Source organism: Triticum urartu, chromosome 7, assembly GCF_003073215.2.
Source record: "Triticum urartu cultivar G1812 chromosome 7, Tu2.1, whole genome shotgun sequence".
NCBI classification, from domain to species: domain Eukaryota; kingdom Viridiplantae; phylum Streptophyta; class Magnoliopsida; order Poales; family Poaceae; genus Triticum; species Triticum urartu.
Window position 1 is genome coordinate 108731166 of NC_053028.1, and position 12319 is coordinate 108743484.

Sequence of the window (12319 nt, forward strand, 5' to 3'; positions counted from 1 at the left end):
ATTTGTATTGCAACAAAACTAAGAAGTCAAAGCAGGTGGGAGCGGTGGATACAAATACGGTGCACGCTAGCTACTCCTTTGTCCGCCATGCATTCCCGGAGCAAGCCATGTGGGATATCGGTCGTACGTGTCGTCACCCATCATCCATGCATGCACTGCACCTACCCGCTGTTCCCTGTAGGCTAGCTGTAGCCAAAGCGGAGCTTTGCTGCAAGCTCAAGCATGAACGTTAAGATTGACATTTTCCATTTTTTGCGGGGAAGAAAACGGCGGATCGACCTGATCGCCTCGCCTGGCATGGCACATGCTGGTTTGCCCTCTTCCCACACGACACCCCTCCCCGCCCCCTCATGGCCCTGTCCTGACCCGCCGTGATGGGGATGGCTCTAGCTCGCTCCTTGTCCGTTATAATCCACCGATCCACGAAGATACAAACAACCACGCAAGCAACCACGGCCACCTTAGCTGCAACCCGAGAGTCTTCATGGCGAGCCAAGCTTTCGTGTACCTCGCGCTACTGCTGCTCCTCTGCAGCGCCAGCCAAGGTAACAATTGTTTACACGAAGCATGTTCTTGGTACGAGCTATAGGTAGGTGTGTGGTGTGACAACGATATGTGCGTGGATACAGGCGACGAGCTGGGAGCAGATGCGGCGGGCCGGACGCCGTGCCGGGCGGCTGACCTGGTGGTGAGGCAGTCGGCGACGGGGCGGGTCGTGGAGGGGAAGCCGGAGTACGCGGTGGAGGTGACCAACCGCTGCCGGTGCGCGCAGTCCAGGGTGTTGCTCCGCTGCTACGGCCTTAGCAGCGTCGAGGCCGTGGACCCGCGGGCGATCCGGCCGGTCGACGGCGAGCGCTGCTTGCTCCGGGGCGGCCGGCGGATCCCGAGCGGCGCGCCGGTGCGGTTCAAGTACGCCTGGATGACGCCGTTCGACTTCCCACTGGTCAGCTCACAGGTGCACTGCTAGGTAGTACTAGTAGCTGCGTGTGCCTGATCAGCCGATGGTACCCATGTAAGAGACATTTTACAGTGCACAAGTGCAGTAGTGCGATTGCGCGCTCCGCCGCGCCGGATGCTATCCCGTTTGATATTAGCTAGGCTGATTTGGTGCGGTTTCTCTCTATTGTAACACGAATGTGAGTGTTAGTTACACCCTTTGTAAAGAAATATAAAAGCGTTTAGATCACTACTTTAATGACCTAAAAGCTTTTATATTTCTTTACGAGGAGTACAAATTATTACAGCAAAAACGTTCGCAAATGAATTAACTACCTGACGTTAAACAACGAAAGAAATTGCCTATGAATCAGTTGCATTCAGCGTTGCACTATTCTACTTTTTCCTCCTCCCGCCCTCCAACCCAGGCATAACGGCTTGCCACCAGCACCCGCGGCCTTGCCTCGTTGCCACGCCCCTGCCCTAGCCGCCTCCTCCATCATGATGCCATCTCCTTAGCTATCGCTCAACCGGTCAACCCTTTTCCTCTCCTTCGCTGAGGACACCTCAGCCAGACACGGTGTCTCCATCTCATGCTTGGAGCTCGATTTCCAGTTGTCTACGTATGCACCTATGGTGGAATTGGCTATAAAATCTGAAAGGTTTCAGGCGTCTGAGCGTTAGAAAAATTAAACAATCACAGATAAATAAACAACATTTGTATTCGTGTCAAATCGATCTATCCGATCCAATCTCCTCTAGCATGAAGGAGATGTTGAGAACAAAATAACAAGGAAAAAATAAGGATTGCAATAGCCAGCCACCGTTCCATAACCAGGATGGCATTTGCGAATGGCATGGCTGGCAGTTTTAGTGTTTGGGGAATGGCATTTTTGGTGCATTTTTATTCGAAAATGGTTACCGTCAGATCTTTATCATGTGGCTATGAGGGGGTTCGCTGGGGTTTTCCTCCTGGGGAACGGTTGCCAGATAACATTAGGGAAAATTAAAAGGAAGAGTTGAACTCAAGATATCTTCTTTCCCAACTTAAGTCACAACGCATTATTACTATCTGTCCATTCGCAGAAACAACTAGTACTATATGGTGGCATCTATCTAATGTTTGATAGACAAATTATATTATAAAACACAATACAAATTATTCATGTGCAAAAATAAGTGGGCATTCAGCTGGAGTAGTGGTATTGGAGTCTCTCTTTATGATCTAGTCCTGACGGCCTCACGTCTATATAAGTTCACAGAAGCTCATCCTCAAGACCACATAGCATTCAACACATCCATCAACACCACATGGTAATATATGATTTTGGGAGATTTTATGGAGACCTACTTGCTCAATACTAGGAAAGAAACCAAGGGAGAATAAGTCATATGTAATGATAGTCTTCACTAATCTACGAGGACATGAAGTTAATTTAGCAATGTCAATGAGGCCAATAAAGCACTGTCATGTGCAAGCAGCAAGGATAGGATGGGGAGGCATTGGGAAAAAAATGTGCACCAGAAAACAACACCCAAGAATGCGACTCCTGCATCGCCAGTGCATTATATGTGATGAGCTTTTCTAGGTTGTGCCAAGTTTCATGTGCTCTGGAGACGTGTGTGGCTCGGCTGCAAGGACAGTACACCGCATTGTGTTGCCCAGACCCGCGAAGCATCAAGCTAATAAGAAGATTTAACTAAAGAAACACATTGTGGATCAACCGGACCATGGGAAATGACTCCAATCTGTGGCGCGTCTTTGGCCACGTCAATTTCTTGGAACATGTTTTTGGACCCCACATAGTGTCTTCACCTCATTATTTGGACACATCTTACGTTGCTCCCCTTCTTTTTCGTCCACACAAATTAGAGCGCCTCACCTTACAGGATCATTTTTCTGTCTCGCCTTACTCCACCCTTGCCCCCCGACCGAGACAAACACCAAAAGTCGGCGGGTGTCGCTGCACGTGCAAGGTTTTGCTACCATTCCCCGTAACCCCGGGAATCACCTATTATTGCAGCCAATGCCCACCACTACACAGGTTGCCGCTCACTGCAGCAAGACCGGCAACCTCTTGCCACCCATGCTGCAAGCTCAACTGAGTTGTTGCAATGGGTGACGACGGTGGTTCAAAGGATCGCCATGGTGTTGCAAGGGGACGACACTGATGCTACAAGGCCAACGATTGCTATAAGTGCTGACCGAGATTGCCTAGATGATTTATGGTGCTGCTTGGATGATGGTCGGGTGCTGGTGTGGGGGACGTGTGTGCAGAGCTCCGGTAACACGTGTGGGTGCTAGTTGTTGCGATGACCGCCGAGTGCGAATCCAATCGTTCGTGTGAGCCAATCGAATGGAGCATCTCTCCCGGCGGATGTATACCATCCCCTCAATTGACCGATCACAAAAAACATCATGGATAACGGCAGTATACCACTTTGTGGCAACCAACGCGGCTGTGAGGACTAGGCGATTGGCTGTTAGACAAAGGAATGCGATGGGCCAAGATTCGAGCACCGCACACAACAGTTCGATTTCGTGCTAGTGTCGAGTTGCTCATGGAAATCAAGAGATAGCACAGCCTAAGTACAATCCCAATCTTTAAAATTGAAGGCATTTAAGATCATTTAGACTAAAAAGAGACAATAACAAATTATGAGTGCTTGATTGGGATTTACACGTGTGATTATCTAGATTGCTAGATTTGATGAGCTATTCTTTCTCAATCATACTTTTGACCATCAATGGTATTATTTTCACCATGCAATTTTTTTAATCTGTGCTCCATCACTAGATTACAACATTATTTTCATATTGTCATATGCAATGCACACAACCTACGTAGGAAGTAGGGACTGTGACAAATTTCGAATAGGTGACGGTAGATTCTCCGGGGATGAGGGTCTCCAAGTAGCATGGATGCATGTCCATGCTAACTTACAACGACGGGAAATGAGCATCAAGTAGTTGAGATTTTCTTGGCATTTTAGTCATAAATACACAACTTTAGCATATACTCCCTCTATTCTATAATATATTCTCTGCACGGCGCGCGCGGGCACACACATATAAAGAAAAATGGTGCTATACTCTTAGGAGTATGTACTCCATGCTCTTTATCTCCCGTTCCTCTAAATCAAGCACATGGTTCTCCAAACCAGTGTTACTAAAAAGGTTCGCGTCAGTTATATATATAAAACAGTGACCATACAACTTAAGACATACAACCTGACCACACAACAGAAATACATGATACAATTGTGCCAAGAACAACCACACCACCCCAACCACTCCAAGCTAACAAAAAACATGCAATTAGAGTCCCGAGTTATCGGAGTACTCCACCGTGATGGAGACGCCACGAAGAGACAAAGCTGCGCCCGACGAGCTGTGGACTTCAAGACGACGCCTTCAGGAAGAAACCGACACTGGAGCACCACCACCACCGGATTCAAAAAGATCAAGGTTTTCACTCAGAGCAAACGGAAAAAGTAGAGAACCGTAATGAGCCTTCATGAAGGGGACGACGCCTGCAGACGCTGCAGCCGCCGGCCTGGACTAAGCCAGGCAGGAATCACTCCTCGGCATGTTCTCCACTTTGGAAACTACCCTTGGCCTCCGAGCATTGACTACCACGTGGCCTGCATGGCCATGGCTGCTAGCCCAAACCAGAGCCACGAGCCTTGTCCAAGAGCATAGTGGCTCCCACCACCAGGACCGCCGCGCCGACATCGGAGACCAACCCACAAACACCACCACGGCAATAGATGAAGGGTAGAATGCCTCTCCTTCCTACATCAAAATGAGCCCATTGCCGGGCCCAGTCCTAGTTGGCCTGAACCGGGCAGGGGCAGGTCAGCAACCATTGGCCGCGTAACAGCCATCCCACCGTCATCGGGCACCAGGGCCACCGACATGACCCATCTGGATCCTCCTGATCTCGGCGTTAACAATGCCAAGAGCCCCTTGCCTCCCTCCCCGGGTCACCCCTGCCACCATCAAAACACAATGGTGCCTCACGCGCTGAGCTCCAACACCAAGCCATAGGTCGTCACCGACCCCCGCCTCCAACAGAACTAGTAGAGGACGGGGAGTTCGACCACCCTGTTGGGCTACATGGTGTGAAACTATTGCCAATTAAAATTTAATCCTACCACACATATCACCTAGGAGCATACTTAGGAGATAGATCACGAAATTACCATTAGACGCGCAGTCCCTTGCAGCGAAAGAAGAGTCGGAGCAGTGGGTCCTCGGAGTCATCTTCGGTCTCCCACGAACAGTTGATCACCACTTCCTTCGAATAGGCCCACCCATATTTCTTTTATTACCATTTTCCCTAATTTCCGTTCTAATGAATTCTAAATTCTTTTAATCTAAAAATAGATTTGAAATGGCATGTTTATGTGGCCCATGGCCTCAAGGGCACCAATAGCTAGGTTAAATAGGAGGGTCGACCCATAGTCGCCTTGTCTCACCCACCCGAGATGAAGTAAAGTAGGGACCACAAACATTTGTAAAGGAATTATGGATGTGATGTGATATTTTTGGTGGGGTGACGAGGACAACCAAAAGAGGATGCATTGGATGGCTTGGTCGAAATGTGTGTTCCAAAGAATCAAGGAGGGATGAGTTTTGGCGATATTCCCTGTTTCAATTTAGTGATGTTGGCAAAGCAGGGCTGGCGCCTTCTTCAGAACCCTGAATCTCTATGTGCCACTGTTTTGAGACCGAAATATTTTCCTGATGGCGATTTATGGAACTCAAAGTAAGAAACAAGATCTTCTTTCACCTGGCAAAGTATTATGGTGGGTGTCAATTCTCTGAAGCATGGTTATATATGTTGAGTAGGGAATGTACATAATATTAATATTTGGAGTGATGCATGGATTCGTAGTTGTGCTGATATGAATGTTAAGCTCATTAGTTGTGCTGATATGAACGTTATTACCGTGAAAGGGGTTCAATTACTTTCTAAGGTGGCAGACTTTATTGATCCTGATTCTAATAATTGAGATGAAGACTTGGTAAAACATTCTTTGTCGCCAGTCGATGCAAAACGGGTCCTCGTATTCCTCCTCCTCAACATGATATGTCAGATTTTGTCATTTGAAGCTTCACTAAGAACGAGGTTTTTTCTGTTAAGTAAACTTACTTCGTGGAATGAAATCAGCAATATGGAAACAAACTACAACGCACCAATCATATGGGATGATCCACACTTAATATTATTTGGTGTAATATTTGAAGATAAAGGTTAATTTTTTTATTTGGCGTACGTTACATGGTACCCTCCCATGCTGTGTTACGCTTGCTAATGTACATATGGAAGTGTCACCCCTTTGCCCCTCTTGCTCTGCCGATCTAGAAGATATAGAGAACTTGTTGTTCTTATGCAATACATCCAGGGATGCTTGGAGAAGGCTAGGGATGGAAGGAATTATTAGTAGAGCCTGTGAAGTTGACCGCGCTGGTGAGGCGGTGTTGGAATTCTTTCTTCAATTGCTAGATCGGGACCTATCCAATCTGGTTCTTCTGAATGCTCAGGAGATGATCACCATTACTGCCTGGTATTTGTGGTGGGTAAGGCGTAGATTGGTTCATGAATGAGTAGTTCAAGATGCTTATCAGGTTACTATGGGGATTCATGCTATTACTGCAAACTGTTTTACATCTTCCTCTCAAAATGCTACCATGAGAAAAGAGGGGTGGATCCGCCCCCTGTGGAATTTGTCAAGCTTATCGCCCATGCTTCTTTTGATCAAGACTGGCTTAGGGGTACGACAGGGGCCGTTTTTAGGGATGATAAGGAAACTACATTGCTGGCGGCAATTGGAAAATTGACCGGAGTGCGGATGTTCTGATGGAGGAAGCTTTGGCACTCACATTCGGTCTTTCCCTTGCACAAATGTAGGATTCAACCGACTCGTTATTAATTTTGACAATCTCGAGGTCATTGACACTATGAAGACGAGTGGTCATTCATCGAGGGCGGTGGCGGCGGTTTTCGACGACTATTATCATTCTGTTGGTGATTTTACTTTTTGTAGCTTTGAACATTGTAATAGAGAAGCAAATAAAGTTGCTAGCTTGCTAGGCTGGCTAGATTTTCTTTGACGTATGATTGGCTTGAGGAGCGTCCAATTGAACTTATAGCCTTTCTCATAAACGATGTAACTGTTATTTCAAATGAATAAAGTTGTGTGTATTTTTTAGAAAAAAGGTAAAGTAGGGACCATTATCCCTGTTCACGCTGATAGTTGTGTGACCAATTGTGAGCCACTACATGTCCCGTACGTTCCTCTGCTGAGTTTTCAAAGGACCAATTCAGTCAGTCATTGCATTTTCTTTTGGAAGTCTAGTTTAGGAAATATCCACCCTTGGTGTCCGAGTTTAAGTTCGTTGATATAACCCCATAAAGTACAAGAGCCTCATAAAATAACGGAAATGTTAACGCCCACACGTGTGGGCGTTTGCATCTCGCCCACACGCGTGGATCCGCGTCCGTTCGTGAGCGCACGAATCTTGGCATGTTTCTAGTGAAGGAAATATGCCCTAGAGGCAATAATAAAGTTATTATTTATTTCCTTATTTCATGATAAATGTTTATTATTCATACTAGAATTGTATTAACCGGAAACATAATACATGTGTGAATACATAGACAAACATAGTGTCACTAGTATGCCTCTACTTGACTAGCTCGTTAATCAAAGATGGTTATGTTTCCTAACCATGAACAATGAGTTGTTATTTGATTAACGGGATCACATCATTGAGAGAATGATCTGATTGACATGACCCATTCCATTAGCTTAGCACCCGATCGTTTAGTATGTTGCTATTGCTTTCTTCATGACTTATACATGTTCCTATAACTATGAGATTATGCAACTCCCGTTTACCGGAGGAACACTTTGGGTACTACCAAACGTCACAACGTAACTGGGTGATTATAAAGGAGTACTACAGGTGTCTCCGAAGGTACATGTTGGGTTGGCGTATTTCGAGATTAGGTTTTGTCACTCCGATTGTCGGAGAGGTATCTCTAGGCCCTCTCGGTAATGCACATCACTCAAGCCTTGCAAGCATTGCAACTAATGAGTTAGTTGCGGGATGATGTATTATGGAACGAGTAAAGAGACTTGCCGGCAACGAGATTGAACTAGGTATTGGAATACCGACGATCGAATCTCAGGCAAGTAACATACTGATGACAAAGGGAACGACGTATGTTGTTATGCGGTCTGACCGATAAAGATCTTCGTAGAATATGTAGGAGCCAATATGGGCATCCAGGTCCCGCTATTGGTTATTGACCGGAGACGTGTCTCGGTCATGTCTACATTGTTCTCGAACCCGTAGGGTCCGCACGCTTAAGGTTACGATGACAGTTATATTATGAGTTTATGCATTTTGATGTACCGAAGGTTGTTCGGAGTCCCGGATGTGATCATGGACATGACGAGGAGTCTCTAAATGGTCGAGACATAAAGATTGATATATTGGAAGCCTATGTTTGGATACCGGAGGTGTTCCGGGTGAAATCGGGATTTTACCGGAGTACCGGGAGGTTACCGGAACCCCCCGGGAGCTAAATGGGCCATGATGGGCCTTAGTGGAAAAAGAGAAGAGGCAGCCCTACATGGGCCGCGCCCCCATCCCCTCCCTTGGTCCGAATAGGACAAGGAGAGGGGGCCGACCCCTCTCTCTCTTTTCCCCCCTCCGCGAATCCTATTCCAACTAGGATGGGGGGGGGGAATCCTACTCCCAGAGGGAGTAGGACTCTCCTGGAGCGCCCTCCTTGGCCGGCCAGCCTCCCCCCTTTGGTCCTTTATATACTGAGGCAGAGGCACCCTAGAACACACAAGTTGATCCACGTGATCTTTTCCTTAGCCGTGTGCGGCGCCCCAGCCACCATAGTCCTCGATAATATTGTAGCGGAGTTTAGGCGAAGCCCTGCTGCAGTAGCACATCAAGATCGTCACCACGCCGTCGTGCTGACGGAACTCTTCCCCGACACTTTGCTGGATCGGAGTCCGGGGATCGTCATCGAGTTGAACGTGTGCTAGAACTCGGAGGTGCCGTAGTTTCGGTGCTTGATCGATCGGATCGTGAAGACGTACGACTACATCAACCAAACGCTTCCGTTGTCGATCTACTAGGTATGTAGATCACACTCCCCCCTCTCGTTGCTATGCATCACATGATCTTGCGTGTGCGTAGGAATTTTTTTGAAATTACTACGTTCCCCAACATCTAGTGCCACGTAGGACTGGCCTGGTGTGTGGGCGTTCAGCCGGTCGCCCACACGGCCGTTTCACCACACAGGAGGGGCTGGTGTGTGGGCGTTCAGCAGTTCGCCCACACGTCACTTTGCACGCACACACAATGACTAGTGTGTGGGCATTTGCCATCTCGCCCGCACGCCCGTCTCCTCTCCCACACCCAAGCTGCTAGTTGCCATGTGTTTTGCAATGCACATGGCAACCGCCCTTAGTGTGCTTTATACGCAGGTGGCAACTCTCTTTTTTTACCCGAGTTTGCCATGTGTTTTGCAGGGTACACGACAACTGCCTAGTGTGCACATAAGCAGATGGCAACTCTCTTTTACCGAGTTGCCATATGTTTCTGCATGGTACATGGCAACTGCCCTAACGTGCATGTACATGGCAACTGCCCTAACGTGCGCGTAAGCATATGGCAACTCTTCCTTTTTACATGGCAACTGCCCTAGCATGCTTGTGAGCACATGGCAACTCTCTCAACTGCCTAGTGTTAGTATGTGGCAACTCCTAAAGTTATGAAATCATGGCAACTACATTAGATCAGACCATACATGGCAACTGCAGTTGAGCAACCATGATAACTGCAGTTGTCCGACATGGCAACTGTAGTTCAGCGACATGGCAACTGCAATTAAACAAACATGGACGAGGGTCTGGACCATGGCAACTGCGGGCGCGCGGTGACCGTCATGCGTGGCGTGCGGGACCAGGAGGTACGAGGCCTGACATACGGACGTGTGGGCGTTATCAACTTCGCCCACACACACGCGTGTGAGAGGGATCGGGAGGGAAAAAAAGAGGCGTGTGGGCGCTAGTTGTTTTGCCCACACGTAGGTGTGTGGGCTGTTCCTCTTATACACCACACAAAATGTGTGGGCGGACTCCCTAACGCCCACACGTGTGGCACTTATCGGCGTCCTAAAATAATCCGCGTCTCGTGTCTAGGTATTGTCCCTACAAGAAGTCTTTGAACATGTAGAAGACTACTGATTTGGCTGAACCCAAAAGTGATTTGAGAATACCGATGGCAAACCAGATACAATTACAACACATGTATGTGCAATTCATAATCTAAAAAATCTCAAGATAGATGGACATGAAAAAGAAAGACTAGATGTGTAGTTGTGTTCACTTATAAATCAGTTACCTACATGAAAGGAAACAAATGATGGTCAATACACTACAAAAATTTACACTTCCGTGATGATACGTGTTTGTCACAGTAGGTCGCGTTTTTTGTCATGCATGTACATCCATGACAAATTTATAACAGAATCAAGATAGTCATACTTGTGCTGTCGTAAAAGTGTTCCATGACATTACCAAAATTATCATCACGGAAGTGTGCACTTTCATGACGATAAATCGCACGTCACAAAAGTGCTTTCGTCAAGGGTGACCGACACGTGACATCCACCGTAACGAAACGCCATTAAGCTATCGGGTCGGGTTTTGGATCCGATAACCCGCTAACAGCCCCGACCAATGGGGATTTTCCACGTGTAAAATCATCATTGGCTGGAGGAAACACGTGTCGGCTCATCGTTGGGACAGATGTCATCCACTCATTGAACAGAAGACGCCTATGATACGTCGATACGTGGCACGGCCCAACAGAGGCCCATTCATGTGAAAAGGCCGGCTCGTTTGACTTGGTCAAAAGGTGGCGGGCCGGCCCATGAAAAGCCTGTTAACGGCCTGTTCGCATATAGCCCATTTACAACCCGCTAACCCAAGGCCCGTTACGCCCTATCCGAATTAGGCCCAGTAGCGTCATCTGGGCCATCCAATATGATTCTAGCCCATTTTCACTCCTGGCCCATGTATGGCCCATGACGTCTTTCGGCCCATATGTGGCCCTATGTAACTCTTGGCCTATTAACGGCCCGTGGTGAAACTGGCCCGTAATGAACAGTGTATCACTTTACACCCATTAACGGCCCTTGGTGAAACTGGCCCGTAATGAACAGTGTATCACTTTATACCCATTAACGGCCTGTTATTCCGTTGGGCCGTTTCCAGCCCATGTTATCTTTCAGCCTTCTCAGAGCCCATTTATTCTTGGGCTCATTTCCATCATTCGTTTACTTATGGCCCGTTACTGTCATTTTCTGCTTGTGGAGCAAATTCAGCCCGTGGTTACAGTCGGCCCGTTTGTGATCCGTTAATACGTTGGGCCATTTTCATAGCGTCATCAAATACGACCTATTAACAATGGCCCGTTTACGGCCATAATGCGGCCTGTTATTGGCCCATGTTTGGCCAATCGATCATACGTCCCGTATAAGGCCCATTGATGATACGACCCGTAGAAGGCCCATTGTTTCTACGGCCCGTAGAAAGCCCATTGTTTCTACGACCCGTAGAAGGCCTACTATTACTATGGCCCATAGAAGGCCCACTGTTTCTACGGCCCGTAGGAGGCCGAGTGTCACTACAATAAATATTAGCCCATGGTTATTGTGGCCTAGTTTTAAAAAATAGGTTATTGCAGCCACTAGCAAACCACGGAAAAAGAACAACACTGACTACAAACAAACAAATAAACAAGACAACAAGGAAATAAATAAGCAAGCAACTTATGCTAGGCTATCACGGCTATTACACATATTACATCCACTGGGCATCAAAGTTCGCCACCAGTGCAAATATAGGGAACAAAGCAGCATATAAACGCCACGACAAAACAAGTCCAGAACTGAAACCACTTCAGAAGAGTTCAAGAAACAATATCCTAAGTACCCATAATGCTGGCAAGATGCTTAGAAAGCTTATTAACTTTCTCTTGCTTGGCGCTTAAATCCTCCAGCGCTTACTGTTGCACAAGAAAGGACTGGTGTTTATCAGCCACAGTAATTTGCTGTTCAAGTTACTGGCCAGTACCGCTGGCACAAGCGCTTATAGCCGCCAGTACCGCTGTCCTATTCAAGAACCCCCTCCAATTCAAATGGCTGATAAACAAGAAAAGAAATTGAACGTACAGACATTGTATGATAGACAGATGTGGTAATTCACATATATGTTGTGTAACCAAACAGGACAGCATGACACAGTTTCACATATATGATGCCTAACTAAACAGGATAGCATG

At 47.1% G+C, this 12319-nt stretch overlaps 1 protein-coding gene across 1 annotated transcript; it reads left to right on the top strand.

Moving 5' to 3' along the window:
* The first annotated feature begins 283 nt into the window (after window positions 1–283).
* On the top strand, window positions 284–1117 carry LOC125522316. The gene is made up of 2 exons (XM_048687384.1): window positions 284–545; window positions 630–1117. Exons 1-2 carry the CDS (start codon window positions 305–307, stop codon window positions 965–967), a joined length of 579 nt encoding a protein of 192 aa, XP_048543341.1. The 5' UTR covers window positions 284–304; the 3' UTR covers window positions 968–1117.
* Window positions 1118–12319: the final 11202 nt, after the last annotated feature.